The following is a 24,761-nucleotide window of genomic DNA, read 5'->3' as shown; positions in this document are numbered from 1 at the left end:
AATGGATTTTACGTTCAGAAAAAATTATCTAGTAGAGGGAAATTCAAATCCCTTCTTGCTACATTAAGTCTGCGGCCTCCCTCCTGCACCCTTAATCAATAAAAATCAGAGTATTGTACTGCAAAAGCTTTGTTTTCCAAAATACTATCTGCCTTCAAAAAAAAAAAACTACAAATTATATTAGGAAAGTTCATATATTGACTAGTGAATCTTGTACTCTAAAGAGAACAAGGTCATCAATAGGAATTCTGAGATTTGTAGCAATAAAAACAAATCTACTTTCAATTAATACTTTACATCTTACGATGCTTTCTAATTTGATACTTACAATTAACTGTGACCTGAAGAATACACATATTTTAGCAGTTTTCAATAAAGCTTCATAAGTAATGATTTTCAACATCTTTTTTGATAAACAATTGTAATATAAATTGCAAAAATGATTGACTACTCGGTAAGCAGTATACTGCTTTATTTTATATTGTTGTAAATCTACTCCAAGGATAAAATTTTTATCAAAGAATTAACTAACAATAGGCAGATAATAATTGGAGTAAGAAGAGATGATTGTGCGAGATGAGTTTGATTCTATGAGATCAAATCATTGTTAAAAATTCTTTTATATTATGTATGTCACTTTGATAATGGTTTTTTTTACTTTTAAGACCATAATGGATCACTTTAGATCATTTTGGCAAGTTCTTTCTTTTCTTGCTGATTTGTTGTTTTTCAGCTTTTCTTTTTTGCCAGTAATTTCTAAGGGTTTCGGATCTTCTTGCCCTTTCTTGTTCAGAGTACACCCGGCTTATTGTTTTCTTGGGTTTTGATACGAATCTTGTTTCTTTATTTTTTAATTTCTCATAGTTTCCAGTTTGTCGGTAAACCTTGTCTGGTACGGTCCAAATATGGTTTCGCATCCATAAAGTATTTCTGGTTGGATAACTGAGTAATAATGTCTTATTTTTGTGTTTATGAACATGCATTTTTTGTTATAGATGTTTTTATTGTAGCTTGAATGAGTTTATTTATTCTTTCATCCAGTTTGGATTTTCTTGGAGGTTGTGTGTGATGTTTTCCCCCAAATATTTAAAGTTTTCTACTAGTTCTATGTCATTATTATTTATTTTTACTTTGCTTATGCATAGCAGGTCTCTCACCATAATTTTGGTTTTTTCGTATGAAATTTTTAAACCAATTTTTCCTGCAATCTTCTAGTGTTGACAGTTGGTATCTGGCCTCTTCTATATTTTGGGATAGTAGGGCTAAATCGTCCGCAAAGCCTATGCAATTTACTGAGATACCTTTTCCTATTTTAACGTTGTCTTTATTTAATTTTTTCCAATGTGCCTTTGAATTATATGGCTAAATTACATTTCAGGTAAGCCAGTTTATGATACTATATATGTGTATTTCTATTAGTAGTAATGTTGGATTAGATCTAATGCATTGTAATGATAGTATTAAAAACAGTTCTAAAGCAAAAATATTAATACCTACTTTCCAAATCAGAATGATTGGATGAATTTATGACCGATAACATATCACAAATCGGTTTTGTAATTGCTGTATTATAAATATCACCATTTAAAAAAAACGCACACAACTAATACAATAAAATAAACTAATAAATGAAACGTTTACATAAAATAATAGTCACATAAACACACCAAACTTTAGACGCAACGTAAATGACATACGTAACCTGAATATACACGTATTTTGTTTTCAAAAAATATTCAGTAGAATGCGGTAGATATCCAGTATGATGTTAGATGATAGAAGAGTGATGGTGCATGAAATCGCTAGGGCTGTGGACAACTTGACTGAATACGTGCACGATATTTTGTATCGACACTTGACAATGCTACCTGCCACATGGGTGCCATGATTGCTTACAGTTTACAAAATAAAATCGTGTGAGGTATTTCATGAGCAGCAGTTTGCAGATGTTTCAACGAAATCCACAAGACTTTAAGTGTTATTTCATCACAGTAGACAAAACATGGATACACCATATGGCATACAGGCATATACATATATGCCTGAGACCAAGGAACAACCCAAACAATGGATTGCCAGCAGGGAGTCTGCACTAAAGAAGACAAAGGCCGTTCCTTAGCCAGTAAGATCATGGTGACTGTCTTTTGGATTCACAACGATAATCCTCATCAAATATTTAGAAAAAGGTTCAATGATTATAAGCAAATACTACGCAATGTTATTAGACTATTTGAAAATCAAGCGACAAGAAAAATATCTACGACTGACCCACAAAAAGTCCTTTTTCATAACAATAATATACCTGCTTATTCCTCTGCAGTTTTAGTCACAAAATTGATAGAGTTAAGGTTTAACTTCATTCCATTCACCCCCTATTCTCCAGATTTGGCTTCTTCAGACTACTACTTGTTCCCCAACATGAAAAAATGGCTGCCAGGAAGAAGATTTTATTCAAACGAGGTGATTGCAGGAACAAATACCTATTTTGCACAGTCGGAACAATCCTGTTATTTGAAAGGAAGGAATCAATAAACTGCCAACGTCGAGTGAAATGTATGAGGGTCATTCAACAATTAAACAAACATTTTTAGTGAAGGAAACGCTTACAAAACATTTAGGACACTTACCACCAAATAAAAGTGTCCTTGCACAATAATGTACCAGCAACTCTTACTGTTACCGAGCCATATGTTAGAGCACACTGCAAGGTGCTGAAGAGACAAAAAAGGACATTTTATGAACTATGATAACCAAAGGGATAATTATCCCTGAAGAGCAAGGGAGTGTACCTAAATCTCTGACAAAATACAGCAGAGAGTTTCTTTGAAGACTGGTTTAGAAGGATGAAGAAATGTATAATAATGGTGAAAATTATTTTGAAAAATTATAACAAAACAGGAATACTGCAAAATTTTCCTATTGCCTTTTGTATAACTGATATATATAAAAGAATTAAAAATTTCTATGTTAACACAAAAATAATTCAATGGATGGATTGTCTTTAATATGGCAATTATCTTTAAATACGGCTAGGACCATTGCAATTGACTTTAGGTAAACATACCACTTCTAATTGCATGGTACGTTTCCTACATATAAAATTACTACTTTCTGTTTCCTACAATGTAACATGTAAAATCAAAATGTTCTTTTTGGATGATATATTTTCGCATGATGAGAAAACTCATTTTGTTTACATCAAGATAAATCATACTATTTTATTATAAAAACTATTGATTAATTTCTAAGCTAGAGGGATATTGTTAAATAATTATTAGGTTGTACATCAATTGGTAAACTCCTGAATAAAATATATAACATTCATCTTTGGGCTACTAAAATCATAACAAGTTTTCATAATATAAAAATCTGCTGTTGGATCTTTGCTTGGTGCCAGTAAATATATATGTGTAGACAGATTTTTATTGAATAAAATATTCTTACAATTCCTTGTTTATAATAATGAATGTACAACATATGCTTATTGAACAAAAAAGTCACTTATATAAAATTAAAAAAAAATAATAATAAAATATTCACTTATATCAAACAAGACAACACAACTATTAACATGTAAACAGCATAATATTTTGACGTGGCAGTAATCAAGAGTATGTTTCTTTGAGGATAGTAAAAAAAAATAAGTTTTTTATTTCAACATTTTATTTTAAAAAAATTAATTAAATTATATTTCAAAATGTCTATTCAATAAAAACCATCTTCTGAATTTAAAAAATTTGTCAAGATTACAATAAAAATTTCCATGAACTATTAAAAAATATATTTCCAAATAAAAAAATAATCTACAATAGATGTCTAACGGAGGGCATTTTTTTGCCTGTACCCAGTACAGGTCTAAACTTTAGACCGTAACTTGCCAAATTACAAAGCAATTAAAATTTTTTATTCAAAAGACAATTTCTATTAAGATTTCCATATAGTGTAGCTGAATAATTTGCATGATTAATAATATTTATTATGTCTTACATCAAACAGATTTAAAATTGATGACATTACACACTAATTAAAATAATAAAAAATGAATTTTAAAAACTTCCTAATAATGTTATCTTTCTTCAAACTCTATTGCTCCTACATAAGCTAACTTTTTTCATAAAATTATTTTGACATTCTAAACCAGCTTAATTTCTAATTTTGCCAATAAATTTATACTTTGGCTCAGCTTTTTAGATCAAAATGATTTCTATATTTTTGTGCTATACATCTATCAAAAGTAGCGTTTAAGAATGAAACTTAACCCAACTTATTATTTAAATGCCCAAGAAGTGTAGCTATTTTAAAAGAAAAATAATCTTTATCAGTTATGTTTTATATCAAATAGGTTTAAAATTGAATTCAGTAGATAGATGTTAACTAAAATTAAAGTTTGATTTAGAATAAAAGTTAGGTCAGATTTCAGTAAAGTTTTTATAACTTTAGCTTGAGTACTGCTGTTAATTTAAGTGTAGTTACATATTTTTTCAGCATGTTTCTTGAATAAAACAAATCAAATATTTAATTAATCCATCCATTAATTTATCCAAGATGTCCTAAAATTCTATCACCCCCTCCCAATCCCTAAGCAAACCATCAAAATTAAAACAAAATTTCTTCTTACTGAATTTTAGGTTATTGAATATTTTTTATAGTATTATAGCCCACATTGTTGCAAGAATTCCAAAAATATTGATAATTATTTTTCAACCTTATATTTATTTTTATCAATCCTCTTTCTGTATCTTTCTCCATACACTACAAATAAGTATACATACACAGGCAGGAATAGCACATAAAAGCATCTGCTGGTCTCTCTAGATAACTATAATTAACAATTTGGTAATATTTATTTATAAAGCACTATATTATAAATAGTATACTATATGCTATAAAATATATTACAAATACTGTGATATAGATGGTATTAATAATGGTAATGTAAAACTCATATTACTGTGTATTTGGTAAATCGATAATGTTACTCCAACATTAAATAACCTTTCACAGCTTTAATTATGACTGTTATAACTATTTTTGTTGTAAAATGTTAATTTTATATGCATTTCATTTTACATATGTACCCAAAGAAAAAACATACACACACTCAAAGAAAGTACATTATACTATTTATTTAAAAAAAGGTTAATTATATATTTGTGTAGATAACAGAAAAATAAATTTGAAAATTTGTCATTTCAATCAATTTCCCCTTTGACCAGTCAAAACATACTATGAATATCATGCTATTTAACATAAATTTACTGAAAATCACTCACACGAATTTTTACTAGTAAATGAAATTTAAAAAAAAAAGTTAGAAAATAGAATAAAACAAATTAATTAAAAATGCTACTTACAAAATCCAGTAACATACTCTTCTAAAAATATCTGCACTTTTCGGAAGAAACACAATTCTTCATCAAGATTTTATGGTATTCAAAATTTCAGTGAGAAACTGAACAGGAAAGATAAGAAAACTCATATATAATACACTACGTATACAAAAATATTACTCTGACGTGAACTCTTCGGTCGCTTCTATCAAAATTTAACTTCAATAGCGACTTCTACAAAGGGTGACGCTTTGATCGTTATCGCTAATCCTGTAGTCATGAATATCAACTTGTCCGAACAATCGCTACGGTCGTATAATCTATAAAATCTTCGCTTTTATTTAAATATGCAGATACAAAAATTATAACAAAAAAATGTACGGCCATCTCATTACAGATTACAGGCGTATCAAGTTTTATAACACAAGAGTACTCGCACAAGTAAAAATGGCTGTATATGCGAAAAATGTAACATTACGTTCACAATCATGGGCAACATGATGAAAAATATATAATTAAATATAACATCAACACAAATTATAATTTGGATAAAGAATTCAGTTGTTAAAAACAACGAAGTAGTAACGGACGACAACTGACGCCCACTTACTAAACATGCCCAGTAGCTTTGTATCTTAAAAATCAATGCTTCAATATAAGTATCCAAATGCTGTATATGTAAGATAAACAGAACTATTACTAAAATACGGAAGTATGACTAAAACAAGTAAGATTGTCCAGGAAACAAATTTAATTTTAAAAATACGTACGTGTATGAAAACTGAAAAGTGGTATCTTTCAATTACATATTTCATCAGATAATTAATTATATTTTATGTTTCTATGCAAACATTTAAACGTAATCGAACATATAATTATAAATATAAATTAATTTGTAATATTTTGTAAATAGTCAACGATAAAAATTATTAAAAGAAATTGCTTAATGAAAAACCAGTTTAATATTTTTTTTTACAGATCTGAAGCTTTAACAATTATAACTTCTAGTGGATAAGGGTAATGGAATAATTTTGATAATTTCACCTGTTTTCAGATTTATCATACCTGTTTTCAAATTATCACTATTTTGATAATTTCATCATCAACAGATGAAATTTCAGATTCTGAAATCTTCATGTATAGTTTATAGTTTAAAATTAATATCTATATATTATTAAAAAAAGAAATTAATTTTGAGTGCAGAGTAAATCTGTTCCCTAGTCTAAAATTGATATTGATGGTAATTTATAGATCTGATTCTTTAACTACATTTCTTTATAAACTACTGGATATTTTTTTTAAATTCCTGATGTATTCAGTTTTAATCATTTTAATGTTAACTTTTTGGATACTTATAATCTTCTGATGGATGAATTAACTATTAACTCATTGAGTTAGCAACAAAATATTTTTACCTTCCAACCAAGTAGAATTACAAATACCATAGCCATATCTATTGACAACATTTTTATAATTTTACCTAAAGATAATTTTTCAGTTTTTTGTCCAGATTTATTATGTCTTTCAGATCACCACAGTTAAATTTCAATAGCATCATTTATTAATGAAAACATACACCAAGATAATAATTAATTTTGTTCTTTTAAAAGGATAATGAGTAAAAATTCAATTATAAATTTGAAACAAATTGAGAAAGTAAAGTAAGTTTGCCACTTAATTACAAAATGATTAACCTATATTGTTACTGAATTTTGATAAAGTATTTTGAAAAAAATACTGAAAAGTAGATTTTTAAAATTTCTTGAAATGCTTAACCTGTTGCCAATATTATAAAGATATGTGCTCAAATAATTTTCATTAATACTCTCTGAAAACAATAGTGATTTTTTTTGTAGTTGTTTTTTATACTTAATACTATATTAAATATCTGAATATTATTTTCATGTGTTTATATTTTAAATAATTTATTATGTTTTTATTTTATAATTAATTATATATTTTCTGATTGAGCTCTGATCAAGGTTTCTCTTGGTCCATCCCGGCAAATAATGAAGCAGTTTCTTTTTTTTTATATGTGAAAAAGTATACTTACCATTCTAAACATAATCTTTATATAATGTTTTATTTTGCTCCAATCAGAGAAAAAGATTTATTTATAAATGATCTTCCCACATTATCTTGCTGATAAAAGTTCTTAATACGCTGATAAAAGTTTATAAGAAATCAAGTTATTAATTGGTTACTGTATAACAGAGCTGACTTGTGTACATTGAGCTAATTAATCCAAGTTGACCTCAGTTGTCTGAAATTACATTACATGATACTCTAAGGTCTCCCTCCATTTTTCATCTATTTCAATTAATCAGGAAAACAGAATATTTGTTTGATACAGAGAGTTTAGTTGTTAATCTTTTTCATAATACCTGGACTCTTGGGATATGGAATATCCCAAGAGCAATTACACACAACAATTACTGATTCACTTGATTTGTATGTCGGTGAACAAGCTGGTTCCTAAAAAATGAAATTTAATTTCTAAGATGATGAATTGTAAATTTGATGCAGAATCTGGCTTTTTTATCAACAAACACTTTTTATGGTCTGACTGCTGCCCTACCTAGTTTGAAATACAGTAGTGAGGGCAGTGTCTAGTTTTGGATTCAACTGGGCTTTTTAAGGCCAGAAAATTATGTGGAGAATAATGGTGAAATTTGGATTTTAACTTTTATATCAATTCACACTGATATTTAGAAATATTTCACTGAAGTTAAATTTTATAGTTGACTTTAAATTGTTTTATTATCTAAATAAAATTAAAACCAGATGTTTTATATATTTTAAACACTTAAAAAAACAAACATTTTAATTGTAAACAATAAATGCTTATAATCTTGTAGCAATTTATTTTACAACATATTCTTTCCAAGGTAGAGGTACCACATTTAATAGTACATAATATACATGGTAAAGAAAGAAACAACCTTGATAACTTTAATAAAAACACTTATTCTTTTCTAAAGAAAACCTACTTTCCTAAAAATTTTTTTTTTTTTAATATTTGAAGACTCCTAAAGCAAATTGATAATAATGACTTTTATATTTAGTTATCATTCCTTTCAGTAAACTACCTTCACTTTTTACCACTGTTACATTAGCTCGCTCTTGGACTTTGTATATGAGATTCATGGTACAAAACCTTTCAGTCGAATTTTAAAGCACTTTCTCTTATCCATTCGCTCTGAAATTTTGCATACAGGCTTGCTCCTGATGACAACACATATTTTAGCAACACTTTCAATCACTAAGATGCCCCTAACTTGCAAGTGGAAAAAAAGTCCCTTAAACTTATGCAACCTCGTTTATATGTATATTTTCTAAAAAAAAAAAAAAAAGAATTACTAAAAAAAGAAGAATTATCCATGTTTTTGATATTGTCGTTTGAATTGATTAAATTGAACAAAAGTATTTTTTCTATGGCTGAGGCAAAAATTTAAGTTTCATATAACCATTACATTCAATATTTATGTCTGACAATTCATAATAGTTATGAGCTAGTAAATGAAAAGTCATTAATCTTCTTTGATCATAAGTGAGAAGTGTGTATTTTCTACGCACAGATTACACACTAAGATCAATATCACCTTAAAATTGAAAAAAAGAACCTTCAAAAAGGTTAAATAAAAATCAAAAAAGTAATTTTACTGCCAACAGAACTTGAACACGTGACTGCACAAATGGTGAAAAAAAAGTTGCCCACAACACACTCTGGCTGTACAAAAAAAAAATATGTATGAAAATGTATAAATTCAAAATATGAAAGTGCCGTGTGCGAGCAGGATGTGCTGAATCTAAAAACAAATTGCTGCATGGAAATCTAGATTATGGCAAGAATCAAATGCAAAAAATACCAGTTTCTCCATCTTGCTGCAGTCAAATGAATATGAATATATACAGTAATATTTTAAGATATGTGAACTTTCAAAGCTGCCTATACTCTTGTCTGCGGTATTGGAAATTGGAGGCATGAAATCTTCAAAAGATCGCTCAAACCTATGAGCTAGTGCAGATGTAAAGTATAAACTTATGAAGACTAAAAAGTAGAAAATAAAAAATATATGAAAACCTTTTTAAAAACCACTTTTATATTAAATGTATTAAAAAGCAGAAAAAAAATATGTAAAAAAAAATGTTTAAAACACCACTCCTAAACTAAAAGCACTAAAAGGTAAAAAATAATTTTAGGATGGTGTCTCAGAATGGATTTGACAGCAAGCTTTGATGTTATATGTAAGATTATGTGAAAGTCATAGCTTCAAATTAAAAATTTGATGTTTTTGCCAATTTTTTTCATATTCATAATGAATGGATTAAAGAGTGAGATGCAAAGATTTATACTTTGACATGAGCATCCCACTCTTTAGGCCATTTATCACACATATGAGAAAATTGGCAAAAACATCAAATTTTTAATTTGAAGCTATGACTTTCACATATGAATGTTTCATTCGTTGACAGCCAATTGTTATTTAAGAACAATTAAATATATTTTAAAAGATCTAAATAAAATTAAATTAGGCTTTATATGTGTAATAAACTTCATAATAAATAGTTCTGTGGGTGTATGTTCGCGCATACAACATCCATTTGATTTTGATATTGTAGATGGGCTGTACTGTGAAATATGGAAGTTGGTTAGATATAACTTTGAATTTTAGAAATAATACTAATCATTACCTCCTTATTTACCACTCATGGTTTCCATAATCTATATCATAAAAGATGCGGTTCTGTTATTTTTCTTTTTAAGCTAGTAGTCATTAGAGACTGCATTATTATAAATTTTCCAGATCCTAACCGGGTATTCAGTCCGGAACTTTTAGTCTAGCACGTAAGCAGCTACCTCTATAATAGCGTGGAGGTTGTATAATAAAAAATTAATAATGTATTTTTTTTTAATCACTGATTTGATATTAAAAAAATATAGTAATCTTAATAACTAAATTATATATGCGCGCGCGTGCACGGTTCTGTATTGACATGTACTATATAATGAGCTTGATTACGTATATATACACTGATTATTATATGTATTTAAATAATAAGTGAAAAGCTCTTTATAACCCCTTTGTGTATGGTTGGCTGTTATAGTAATACGTCCTACGTCCATTTATAGTTTAAGTGAAAAGTTATTCTCTTTAATATTTTATGAAATTAAACAACAATAACGATGCCGATCTCCGTGGTGGAGTGGTATCGTCTCAGCCTTTCATCCGGAGGTCCTGGGTTCGAATCCCAGTCAGGCATGGCATTTTTCATACGCTCCAAAATTCCATTCTCATATGGAAAAATAACCGAAGCAGTCGATGCAATCATCTCACAAAAAAAAAAATAAATATAATTTAATATTAGACAGCGTATAATGGATGTTTGATCGTGAACCAAATTTTAGATGGATTAATTTTTTCATGATAATTTTGTTGTTTAAAAATAGCGGATGTGGAAAATGTGTGTCGATGACGGTCGGTGCCGTAGTTAGGCGAAGACAGTAGCATTATGACTAACCCACCGGGTTGGTCTAGTGGTTAACGCGCTTCCCAAATCAGGTGATTTGGAAGTCGAGAGTTACAGCGTTCAAGTCCTAGTAAAGCCAGCTATTTTTACACAGACTTGAATACTAGGTCGTGGATACCGGTGTTCTTTGGTGGTTGGGTTTCAATTAACCACACATCTCAGGTATGGTCGAACTGAGAATGTACAAGACTACACTTCATTCACACTCATACATATCTTCCTCATTCATCCTCTGAAGAATTATCTAAACGGTAGTTACCAAGGGCTAAATAAGAAAAAGAAAGTAGCATTATGACTAACAAAAAAAATAATTAGTTCAGCCAGCAGTCTTGCCTCGTACGTATTGGCGGGAAATTATCGGTAGATTACTCATACGCAGTAAAGTTAGCGGCTCGAGACGGAACACTGTCGTTTAACCAAACCTTTCTTTTTCCTGTTTAGCCTCCGGTAGTTACCGTTCAGATAATACTTCAGAGGGTGATATGTATGAGTGTAAATAAGGTGTATCTTGTATAGTGTCAGTTCGACCATTAGTGTGATGTGTGGTTAACTGAAACCCAACCACGAAAGAACACCGGTATCTATGATCTAGTATTCAAATCAGTGTAGAAATAACCGACTACTAGGACTCGAGTGCTGGTGTTTAACCAAACCTAATCGACTTAAAGTCAACCAGTCACATTTTTTTTTTTGGAGATACTTTTTATTAGTGATTAAGGTGAGTTTTATTAATTTTTTCAATATATTACAGTTTGTGAAACAATAATTTTCAGTTGTCTTATTCTTTGTTTGTAATATTCAAATTATTTATTAGATTAAAAATGTTATAACCCAATTTACACTCATTTATTTTTACAAAATAAATTAATAATTATTTACTGCATTTATCATAATAATGTAGCTAAGTAACAGCGAAATGTAGTACCGAAAAAATAAATAAAACCGAACATGTTATAGGTTTGATTATATTTTAGGTTATTTGGCCATTAATTAACCAGGGAATTGAAATGTATTATATATCAAATTTAACTGTACTGATATAGCAGAATATATTTCATGTATAAAAATAAAGAAATTTGTGAACATGGAATTTTATCATATTTCATTTTAGTTTTATTAACAAGTTTTAATCGGGTAACGACAGTGAAGCGTGCTAAGCCAGAAAAAATTCACATCGGTATCGTTATCAAAAATATACTGATTTACTGAAGCAAACGGAAAATTACTTAAACATTGTCGTTAAAATAAATATAATTTTTTTTTTATATAGAAAACTTAGAACCACCAAGGTGGAATAAATTACAGTATAGTATATTAAAAAGTGCCAAGACCCTATCGGATGCTAAAAATGAACTCTTCTTAAAACATTAAAATAAATATATTCCTGTATATACAGAATTCCCATAAAATTAATTACGTATTAAGGACCGGATAATCGACTTAACATAAGACATTAATTTCAAAGATACGGTACCTATTTCGATGTAAATATTTAACCATTATTTTGGTTAAAATAAATAAAGTATATTTTTTAACCAATTTTTTTAATTATAGAGCCTAGAATCACTGAAGATGAATATATTACTATGTAATAGATAACAAGGTGCCACGACTATCGACTAATCGGATATTAAAAATGTGCAATAAAAATAAGTTAGGTATGAAGAACCGGATAATCGACTCTTACGTAAATATTAATCTAAAAGTATATAAATTTTGATGGAAATAAAATCATTATTTTCGTTAATGTAAATTAAAAATCTTTTTAACAAATAAAGTAATCCAACGTAATTTTTTAATAGAAAGCTTGGAGTCACTGAAGAGGAATATACTTCAAACTATCACAACTATATCGGATAATCAGACGATGAAAATTAATTGTTTTCGTTAAATATGTAAAATAAAATATTATTACATATACTTAATTTTCTTAAAATTTACTACCGATAAAATTTTAAGGAAGTTTATACAAAAACGTTTAGAAGATTTTATCAGTTTTGTCAAAATAAAACTTTTTTACAAAGGTTTTGTTAAAACAGATTATGAGTGAGAAAAAATAAATTTTTATTTATATAGAATAGTATATTTCAATTATATATATATATATATATATATATATATATATAAAATTGAAATTATTTAAGATACCCGTTCCCTTCGGCTAATATACAGCGTATATGTACTCGTTCTATTCTAATAGGAGTATGCTATGTTGCCATTTAAACTAATTATTTCTTCCCCCCGCATCGCTACCGCAAGTAAATTGCCGCGTTTGTCTTATTCAATACATACGCATACGTAGAATAAATCTTCTAAGCTAAACCACTATGGATGGACAATTTATAAAAAATAATAATTTTTAATTTGTGGTAAAATTTTGATTATTTATTTTTTAAATTTAATAACGATTAATATATAATGTTTTTATTAATAATAAAAAAAATTACAATTTTCCTAAAATATTTAAATTGATGTTATATTCTACTTGACAATGCCCTTGTTCTATTAATATACTTGATATTTGTCGTAGTGTTCAAATTTTTTTAGATCATACTTAATAAATTTTTCATTTATTTTAATCTTTTAAGTTGTATAATAGTAAAATAATCACTGATCTTATACATCCGACCTCCCAGTTAACCGAACTTAACATGTTTCATTTATCCGTAAAATTTACATAAATTATTGTTTAAGTACTCGAATTATCAGAGAGATTTTCTTGCAACATAATTCAGAAATTATGTCTTCAAAGTAAATATAATCTGAAATTAATGTTTATTAAAACGTCGATTATTCGTACCTTCATACCTCAAACATTTTTTCACTTAAAAGCAATGACAAATTTAAGAGAAAAATAATTATTCCAAAACTGAAAAAATTTTGTTTGTTGAACCAAGACACAAATTTAAGCAAATGTGTATTTATAACGAAGGTATTAGTTATATAATTTTACAGCCGGTGGTATATAATGACGTAATGGGCTAGCATTTCATTTAATCACTTATATTCCTCATTTCTAGATTTGCAGCGTATGGAAACTACCAAATCATACTGAACTTTCCATTGAGGCTACCAATATTTCTGTCGTATGTGTTTTCCCTCAGTTTCATTTAGGAAATGTTATTCTGTTTTATATTTGCGCTATGCAAAGGCCTAATTTTTTCATTATATTTTATTCATTTACTAATTATTAACTCGTAACAAAAAAAGCTAATTAGCCAACCCGTAAATTTAAATAGTTATCAATTCCTTGACCGTCTGCTCACAAAAAGATCCTTCATTTTTGGGTCAGTGAAATTAAAAGAATAGATTCCTGATGTGCAAAAAATATTTAAGTTTTGAGTCTGTTTGTTGCGTAATTAAAAAATAATGGAAGGACACACAAAATATATATTTAACAAATATATTTTGTTAACAGTGACGGTGATGTTGGATCTGAAGTTCGTCTGTATTTCGTTCTTTTTTTAAACTAAATAATTCACTATCTTTCTATTAAATCGGCACAGTATTATATATTTAGCTTTGGTTATTGTAATACATATAATAAATTGGATTGGATTATTAAATTATAACTAGTATTAATTTTATTATAGTAAACAGAAAATGAAAATAATAGTCACGAGAGGATAGTACTGTCGGATAAAAAGTTCTAGGTTCGATTTCCAGTAATGCTTTGCATTATCTTACATTATTATCAAAATTCATAACATGAAAAAATAAAAAACCATTATGTAAAAAAAAAATGCGCGACTAGTATAAGACATTTGCCTGCCTTCGTGGCACGATTAGGCCTTCATCCGGAGGTCACGGGTTCGACTCCCGGTCAGGCATGGGGTTTTCCCATGCTATAAAAGTACCATTTCATTTCATCCTCGGAAGCAATACTTAAGGGTGGTCACCGAAGCTAGAACAAAAAAGAAAAAAGTGAATACTTTGTATGTTGTCAATACGAGTAAAATAAATTAATTAAAAAACACTAGTTATAAATATTCGTTAATTTAGTGTGATAAAACGTTATAAATCAAACTCCAATCATTGACGGACTGCTTGCCGACGCGGTCAACAACTTCCGTTGCTATGTGACGTACTCCTTCCCTTCACTACCTTCTGTGTCGTTTTTCAAGGTTATACGATTTACTGACTGCCGTTCCGCACACGCATTGCTTAAGCACATTTTTTCAACAAATGATTTATTATTATTGTTATTATATCATGTGTTTATTTTAAATAGATGATTCATTAATGATAGAATTTTATTTTTTTTTAATATATAATTCGCGTTATTATTTTTGTTTACCTAATGTGTCACAATATTTATCACGTAATAATACAATATTTTGGTTTGAATACGATTTCACCTACTTATTTTTATAAAATAAATCTATTACTATTTATTTCTTTATATCATATCCAAACATTTCTAATATTTTTTACTATTTCTATTAGTATCCAAATAGAATTGTGAAAGTAAGCAAATAAAAATAAAACAAATTACATACTTGGTTATATTTTAGGTTAATCCGCCAATAAATAATTAACCAGGAAAAGTGTAGGCCTCCGTGGCGCGAGTGGTAGCGTCTCGGTCTTTCATCCGGAGGTCCCGGGTTCGAATCCCGGTCAGGCATGGCATTTTCACACATGCCATCATTCATCTCATCTTCTAAAGCAATACCTAACGATCGATCAGGAAGTTAAAAAATCTAAACGTACGGTACTTTGAGGTAAGCAAGTAAAAAATTACTTTAATATAAAATTTAATATTTTATATAATTTAACAATCTTTACTCTAAAGTCATCAGTCCGAGACCGATTCATTACACACTTTCTTGACCCAAGCCGAGAATTGAACCTCGAATTTGCGATATAAGTTGATGCCACTACATTTTTTAAATTAAATTGTACATTAGACTATAAAAATTATCTTTTTTTTTTATATGTTTTATTTACAAAGATACTACTAAAGAAAAGAACAAATCCACGTCAACCAAATCCGACTATTTTCATGTAATCCGACACAATACTTCAAAGGTAGAGAGGGAGCGGTACATTTTTCCTAGTCTTACTGTTGGAGCAAATGTCAAACCTCTTTTTGCCCTTGTCTTTGATTTTTTTTCGTTCATAAAAACTGTAATTTTGTAATTCATAAAATAATTTAAGAAGAAAAAACATCATTATCAAACGTATAAAGAAACGTTTTGGTTGGAATTACTCATAACAAAAATACGCATTTTACAAGTAATTCACTGTAATTTTGAGTACTGAAAATGTATAATCTTTCATTTCTAACTCTCCAGTTTGATCTTTTCTACAAAATTGTCGATCATTTTATGAAAAAAAAATAAATAAATAACTTTTGTTATTAATTTTGTAAAAGTGCTTTTTAAGAGAGAAATAATCATTTTGGTTGGATAACTCTACAGGCCTAATTAGTATACACTCCACACAAACTGGAGACATAGTTTATAATACATGGTTTCCTGAAGAAAGAGCACGTTAATTTGTGGTATTTTTTCTTATGATTGTGATAAATGTAAACCGTCTGTGGTATTGGTGGCACTAATAAGAATTGCTTTCTCTGATAGTAATGATGCTCGGTATATACAGCCTTCCCTGTGGTGAAAGAAGTGAAAATATAATTTGTACGATTGAGCACCATTTCCATTTCAGTAATTAGTACATTGTTTGGCAAAAACGTTTACTCTTTAGCTAAGTGAAGTGTGTAACGGGAAACGGCTTCATTCCTCATTCTCGTTAGCAAATTCGGTAGATGTAAATCGATAAAGCGTTTTCGGATATGTGTTTGTATTAACTTTTTTCCTTATTTCAAGCTCTAGAATCAGTTCCCAAATTATTTCCTTTTCCTCCTGAATAATTCTGTGTGTGGGCACGCGCGCACACACATATATATATAGAGAGAGGCAGAAAGAGAGAGAGAGAGAGATATTTTACATTTTATAAAATTATTATTACCTCCTTGTAAGAAGTAAAGGAGGTATTGTGATCGCGAAAAATTTCGGTTTTCAGATTTCAACGGAAATATCCATCTTGACCATCTCTGAATCCATTTTGACTAGTTTCGGCGTGACGTCTGTATGCATCTCGCATAATTCAAAAAACGATTAGCGGTAGGATGTTGAAATTCTGGATTTAGAATTGTTGTAATATCTAGTTGTGCGCCTCCTCTTTTGACTGCAATCGACTGGACCAAAAGTGTCCAAAAAAATTGCCCAAAATCCAAAAAAATTGGATTTTTTTTTAACTGCAGTACTAAGTCCTCATTGAGAGCTTTATAGTTAAATAGCTTTTTTTATAGTTAAAAAAAATTTACAAAAATAATTTAATAATTATTAATAAATCAATATATATTTAAACTAAAAAAAGTTAAACAAAAAAAAAAAATAGATGTATATGAAGTCGGATTCGAACCGGTGTGCCTTCCCCTTGTGAGATACAAATTTTTATTAATTAAAATTTTATTTGGCTATAACTATGGAACCAATCAAAATAAATACCACTTATGATATACCCTTGAAAAGTTCTTAATGAGGGATTATTACTGCAGTTAAGAAAAAGTCCAAAATCCAAGTGTTTTGGATTTTGGGCTTTTCTGGCTTAGTCAATTGCAATCAAAAGGGTAAGTGCACAACTAGATGTTACAACACTGCTAAATCCAAAATTTCAGCATTCTACGGCTAATCGTTTTTGAGCTATGCGAGAAAATATGTACAGACGTCACGTCGAAACTAGTAAAAACAGATATTCAGGTATGATCAAAATGGATATTTCTGTTGAAATCTGAAAATCGGAGTTTTTCACGATTATACTTCGTTCAACGAAGTAAAAAAAAAAAAATATGTACTTTCAGATGACTGCCATTTTTCTGTAGGCGTTTAGTAACTCTCTTATATAATTTAATTAAATTAATTAATTAGTTATAATTAAATATTATTAAATGAAATCTGTATTTCAACTTTTGGATTGGATGGGGGTATTGGTTAATTGAACCACTGAGTTTTCAATATCCCAAAAAAAAGAAAATTAAATTAAAAATTTCATTCAAAAATTAAAAAAAAAATCAGCTATTTTAATTAATTTCTTTTTTCAGATAATAATCTTCCCTGTACTTTAAAAAAAAATGTATGTATATTTTCTTTTTTAACAAAATTATGTAGTGTTTTAACGAAAATTTTTATTTTAAAATAAATGATTTAAAAACAATCCTTATTAATCATTTTACTTGTAGAAAAAAGATAACAAAAAATTAATAAATGTTTATATTAGCATATATATCTTAAAATGAATGTTATACATTACACATTGAACGATTTGATATATATATATATATATGTAAAACATTTTTTTGTTTCGTCATTTTTTTTATTTTTACTACTTATAAATGGTACAAAAATAAATTTAAAGAAAGTTTTATACAAATGTTATCTATTCAGATATATTCATTGTAGTGTATATTTCTGTGTTTTTTAAATATATTATGAGTTTCAGTGGAGGTAGTCATGCATGCGTGAATAATGAAACTGTCTTTTCTTGGTGAACTATTTTAGATCATACTATTTTCAGGTTTTTTATATCTTAGTCAACATTTTACGTTCTTTTCTTTTTTTTTTTAGTACGGATCCAATGTTAAGGAAATGTCTACTGTTTAAAACCATTACTTTCACTGTTATGTATTGTAACATTACATCAGGTACGTAAACAAATTCATGCTTACATCTGTGTGTGGGTTTCAGAAAAGGGGGTAAATATTAAGACAATTATTTACATGTTAATTCACCTGTAATTTTATAGTTTACTACAACAGATAAGCGTATAAAGTACAATCATTGTGAGCTATTTTAAATCGTACTATTGTATTTTAATTATTTAAATTTAAATTTATTTTTTAAATATTAAATTAATTTAATAATAATAATTATTATTGTTATAATTTAATTATTAATTTAATATTTAAATTTATTTTTTAATTTAATTATTTTATTAAATTAATTATTTAAATTTATTTAAATCATACTATTTCCAAATTTTTTTAATCTTTTTCAACATTTTACAGAATTCCTTGTGTTTTTTAGTATAAATTTAAAGTGAAAGAAATACTTACTGTTTAAAAGCTTTACTGTGATTGTTTTATGTTACTGTAGCATTACATCAAGTACACAAATCTGTACGTGTGAACACATACATTCATGTTTACACCTGTGTGTGTTACAGAAAGGGTAATAAACATATTAAAACACTCAATACATGTTAATTCACCTGCGATTTCATTTTTTACTGTAGCAGATAAAACATTTGAAATATAATCATTTAAAAATTTATGTCTAAAGTAAGTTTTATATAATTTATGTAACGTAATAGAATAATTTTATCGTTTATTTTAATTACAATTTGTTTTATATTATATAAATAGTCTGAACCCTACCTAAATTAATTAAATTCATATTACTTTTGTAATGATAAAACGAAACCAAATTTTTTAATAACATAATTTTAATAACTTATTTCAAAATAAGGTCAAAATCTGTTATAAGCCCACAACGCTTTGTTGTTAGTTAGTTCATAGATGGCACCACTGAAATGCTATATTGAAATAAAATGAATAAAAAAATTATAAATGTTATCTAACCAAACTTAACCTATGCCTGCTTCACTCGCTGGTCAAGGTTAGCTAGCAATGCGAGCGTAAGTTTAGTTAGATTATATTTATTTTTTTATTTCAATATAGCTTTCATTGGCGCCATCCAAGAAGTAACTGCAGAAGCGTTGTGGGCATATAACGGATTTTGACACAAAATAATTTCAGTTGTCTTTATGATCAACTTGGGCGGCAATTTGTTATAATTTTTAATAACTCTAGAATCTAAATCAGCTGGAGCTGGTTTTCATTCCCAATGAGGATCTGGAATCTTTTCATATATCTCATGCTTTTTATAAAAATATTTTATGTTTACCATTAAGAGAAGTTATAATAACAAAAAAATAAAATATTCAATGTAAAATCATTATTTTATTTTATTTAAATCAGGTCAGAAATACAGATAAGATATATACATAAATGGTTACATATAATATTTATTCTGCAGAGATTCACATAAGATCGATATGGAACCTGAAAGAAAAAAACAATGAAAACTCTACATACAATTCAAGTATCTTAAATATCAAAGACTTAAAATAATAATTAATCAAATCACAAATTGAATTTATCAAAATATAATTTTCTAGTTCAATACATAGTTGAATGAGATAATTATCTACTATCAATTTACAAAACAAAACTATTCTTCAGTACTTAATTTATTCTGAAACAATTCTCTAATATTTTTTTAAAATTTGTCTCAATATCAGTTTTATTTGATTTAGAAATTCATTGAAATATATAACAGACTTATAAAAATATGGTTTTCTTTTTGTTTTTTCAGTAGAAACTTAAGGTAACTGAAATAAGGTTTAACTGGTCTTAAGGATTAAATACGGATAAATAAGTCTTTCAATTAAATGATGTAAACCTAAAGGTTTACATCATTTAATTGAAAGACTTTGTAGATATAAGTTGGACAAATGACTAAAATGAAGATATAAAGATTCAAGTGGGTATTTTTGTTTAAGATTCAATAGAATAATCCTAGTGGTAGTATTCATTTCAGTTATGTTGATATGTATATTATATAAGATCTTTAAAAGTGATTTGTTTGCACTTCTCCATGCAATTATCATGTATGTCAAAGTAATATAAAATATCCATACATAACCCTAAATAAACTATCTCTATTAATTATCTTTATTAGCCTATATAATATATAATTTTGTATTTTGTCCTTTGTAATAAACTTGGTATTTAAAATCTCATTTTAGATATTGTCAAATAACAAATTGAAATTAGTTATTTGAACAATCCTATCTCAAAACGCTTGCTAAATACTTTGTGTTTTCAAACCTTTCAACAGTTTCATTATTTAGCTTTAATTCAAAATCGACAAGTAAAAGATCAAGATGGCTGGAAAAAATTTTCCAAACTGTATTTATCTTCATTTTAAAGAAAGAATATTTCAATCTAATCAAATTTTTATATCGTTTAAGAGATGTTGTAACTTATATTTTATTCCAGTTATTAGGTAAGCATAATGCTGCTGTGTCATCTGCATAGGAAATAATTATGGAATCATCATCTGAATTAACACTGAAAATGTCATTTATATAAATAATAAAGTGGTCCTAACACAGTACTGTGATAAACTACTACAATGTTCATTGTAATAGGCTCACTTTCAGTATTTTTTATATTTACTACCTATTGCCTATTTTTAAAAAATAATCCTTTATCAATTCTAGAATAACATCTCCTATTCCAATTTTATTAAGTTTTTCTAGTTTAAGGCCTTAGCCAAATCAATAAACACAGCAGCAAAGACTTCTTACCATTTAAATTTTCTTATCGGGGTAGTCAACTGAATTTTTGTTTTAGTTTTTGAGACTTTTTTGCTGATCTGGTCTGAAAATGAATTAGTATATACATGGAAATGCTACAAAAAATCATACTCATATTTGACTTACAACCCCTAAAATTGAGGGTGGGGGTAAATAATTGCCATTTATGAGAAACACTATCTCAGATACAATTTAACCTAGAAACCTAATTCTTTAACCAAAATAGACAGTTTGTTGTGTGACATGTAGAGACAGTTTTTGTTTCCCAGTTTTCACTGTCAGAAAAAATTATTTTGTGAAAATTGACAAAAATGATAAAGTTTCGTTGATATTTTTTTATTTTGTATTTAATTTCAATTGAATTATTTTAAGATAACCTCCCTACACATAACAGATCAAGAATTTACGTGCAATTTTAAAAAAAAGTCATCAAAATAACATGTACAAGTTTTCTTAACGTTTCTAACATTTTGAAATCCTGAAAAAAGATATTTCGGAAAATGTAAAAATCATTTAGCAAATAATTACTGATAAATTCACATCCAACTTCATGAATCAATTTAAGTTCTCCCCTATAATTATATGAGAAGGGTCAGCATTTGGTTCATTATCTTTAATCTCAGGGTAATTAAATATGGGCTACCAGGGCAATTAAATTTTTTGCCCAACGTTTTTCGTTCATAATTTTCATCCTCCTACATTTTGATTTTATGAAGCATGTTATTTTGTTGGCCCTATAATATGATTCAATTTATATACTAATAAACTAAAAATTATAACAAATGTAAACAAAAAAAGAAAGGCGAATGTCTGTATAAGTGTTCAAAATTAAGAAAGCGTTAACATAGAAGTCAATGTATAGGGTAGGAGTAGATCGGTATGCATTGTGTTTGTGTGTGGGTGTAAGTAATTGTGTGCGTATTAGGAAAAACAATAAATATAAGCCATAACTATCGATGTGAGCTAAGCCTTTTATTAAAAAAAAAAAAACAACAAAAAACAGTGGTTGGATTGAACGGCTCGCTGAAAAATAAGATACGTTACAAGCTATATTATTTTAAATGATTGATTTTGTCATGTGTATATATATATATATATATATATATATATATATATATATATATTGGCTCTCGTTTCGCTGTGGTTGGTGATTAAACATAAAAAATGTGTTTTGGAGCTTACAGATAATTTTCAGTTTTTAAACTCGGTTAAATAACTGAGTTTAAATAACAGTTTAAACTGTTATTTAATATAATATATTAAGTTAATGAAAATATATTATAAACAAGCAGTGATTACTTTGCCGAATGTTAATTAATAAACATTAATGCTGATGATGTAATAAGTTTTGCATCATGTGTGAATAAAAGGTAAAAAAACGATAGAAATTGGTGTAGGGCGATACCCTCTAACACAAGCTAGCAAAAGAAAAATCGCTATGAATCGAATCGAATTGAAACAGAAAGATTTGGTTTCCTACCGCCTATTTCATTATTGAGTATCGTAAACATCGGTTCCTCACGCCATCCGATTCTCGATTCTTTCGTTAAGTATAAAGAATCGCCCGCGTTCGAATCCCGGTCAGGCATGACATTTTCACACGCTACAAAAATTGTCATTCATCTTATCCTCTGAAGTAATAACTAACGGTGGTTCCGGAGGTTAAAAAAAAAGTACAAAGAATCGAAGAAACGACTTGTTCGCGACTCTTCCCATCACTGCTACGTATGATGAAGGCATAGTAATAGCCGACCGTGTGAACTTTTTTGGGTTGTTATTCCATAGTCAAGTGTAATTTAAATAATATCAATGAAATTTGTTTGATATGCTTTTTAATTAGTGTGAACTGTTTGTATTCATAATTATTTTAGTTTATTGCCAGATATTTGCTGAAAAGTGTTTACTTCGTGAGACCCACCGTGCAGAACGTACGTGATTTTTTAGTAGAGGTTATGTTTGGTTACAATACTAGCTGGTTGCGTGCGTTTATATTTACATTTACAGCGCGTTTTCTGCTGTCATTATGAGATGTATTCATAATTTTATATTTTTCAATTTTATTTATTTCATATATATTGAACAAGTTTCGTTATAAAATCTTAAAAATGTCCAATAAATTTCTGTCTGATGAAGACAATATTGCCATGGTAAACATACCTTTGGCATTACCATTAGATACTGATGACTAATTTGAAGATAATATGATATCCAATACACATATTACCATATTGTCAGATTTAACCCCACTTCTTGCGTATATACCGCCAATGTCAGAAACAGAACTTTTAGCCTCGGTATCTGAAACTAGCTTGGAAAGATGAGATGGTATGATAAGAAAGAATGCAAAACAATTAGTTATACAATAAACACATGGAAGGAGTTGACTTATTGGACGGCATGATTAGTAGGTATAGGAATATTTTAATTTTAAGAAGCAAAAAATGGTATTTTAGGTTGTTTTATCAGATAATAGACTCAGTATTTGTGAATTCCTGGTTGCTGTATAAAAGAAATTGTTCAGAAGGACATGAAAAAGGTAAGAAGGACTATTGTTAGGTAAGCTAACAATAGTTTTGCACAGAAATTGGGGTACTTACCAATCACTCCATCAAGAGGTCGGCCATGAAATGAAGTTAAAAAACAGATACAGCTAAATAAACCCACCGGGTTGGTCTAGTGGTTAACGCGTCTTCCCAAATCAGCTGATTTGGAAGTCGAGAGTTATAGCGTTCAAGTCCTAGTAAAGCCAGATATTTTTACATGGATTTGAATACTAGATCGTGGATACCGGTGTTCTTTGGTGGTTGGGTTTCAATTAACCACACATCTCAGGAATGGTCGAACTGAGAATGTACAAGACTAACACTTCATTTACACTCATACATATCATCCTCATTCATCCTCCGAAGAATTATCTAAATGGTAGTTACTGGAGGCTAAACAGGAAAAAGAAAGAAAAAAAGATACAGCTAAATAAGAAAAAAGGTACAGGAACTGTAGCATGACCAGGAGATGTGAGCCTGGATCAAACATCACACTGGCCCCTTTTTTTGTGATGCACATCAGTGTTGCAAGTAGCCAGAATGTGGTGCAAACAAATTTTCTAACTTTATTAACTGAGATGTCCACTTGTTTTTTCACAATAAAAAAAAAACTCTAAATAAAATAAATTTTAATTTATATAAAATATTTACAATTTTTTGACTACTATTAATAATTTTAAGAGGTAATACAGCATTTTATTAGTAAGCATTTGTGTTAATATATGTGATAAATTATGTAAATGAATAAAAAAATCAACTTTACCAGTACATATGATATACCAATAAAAATTATCACCTGATGCACATGTCCCATGTGAGACCCAAACCGATTTTTACCCTGGAAGTAAAGCAAGGTGAGGAAAAGTTTTTTAAACAAATTCTCTATTGTTTAGGATGTATTCTGCTAATATAT

At 28.3% G+C, this 24,761-nt stretch overlaps 2 protein-coding genes across 22 annotated transcripts in view; one reads left to right on the top strand and one right to left on the bottom strand.

The window, feature by feature from the left end:
- Positions 1 to 5,954, bottom strand: part of LOC142328050 (uncharacterized) — a 104,149-nt gene extending 98,195 nt beyond the window's left edge. The window contains exon 1 of the mRNA XM_075371510.1: positions 5,355 to 5,954. The gene's annotated coding sequence lies outside the window, so the exon portion shown is untranslated. The remainder of the gene's footprint in view (positions 1 to 5,354) is intronic.
- Positions 1 to 24,761, top strand: part of LOC142328051 (odorant receptor 43a-like) — a 66,352-nt gene that overhangs the window by 743 nt on the left and 40,848 nt on the right. For 5 of the 21 annotated variants that reach the window (XR_012757169.1, XR_012757174.1, XR_012757160.1 and 2 more), the window contains exon 1: positions 23,243 to 23,841. The exons of 4 other annotated variants lie outside the window; for them this stretch is intronic. Coding sequence is in view for 1 of the 17 variants with exons in the window: in XM_075371515.1 (XP_075227630.1) it covers positions 23,676 to 23,713 (38 nt within the window). In the remaining 16 variants the exon portion in view is untranslated. 12 more of the 21 variants (XR_012757165.1, XR_012757161.1, XR_012757168.1 and 9 more) reach the window with 10 other exon arrangements.

This window comes from Lycorma delicatula, chromosome 7 (genome assembly GCF_047948215.1).
Source record: "Lycorma delicatula isolate Av1 chromosome 7, ASM4794821v1, whole genome shotgun sequence".
NCBI classification, from domain to species: Eukaryota; Metazoa; Arthropoda; class Insecta; order Hemiptera; family Fulgoridae; genus Lycorma; species Lycorma delicatula.
This window is presented reverse-complemented; position numbering and strand designations above follow the sequence as displayed.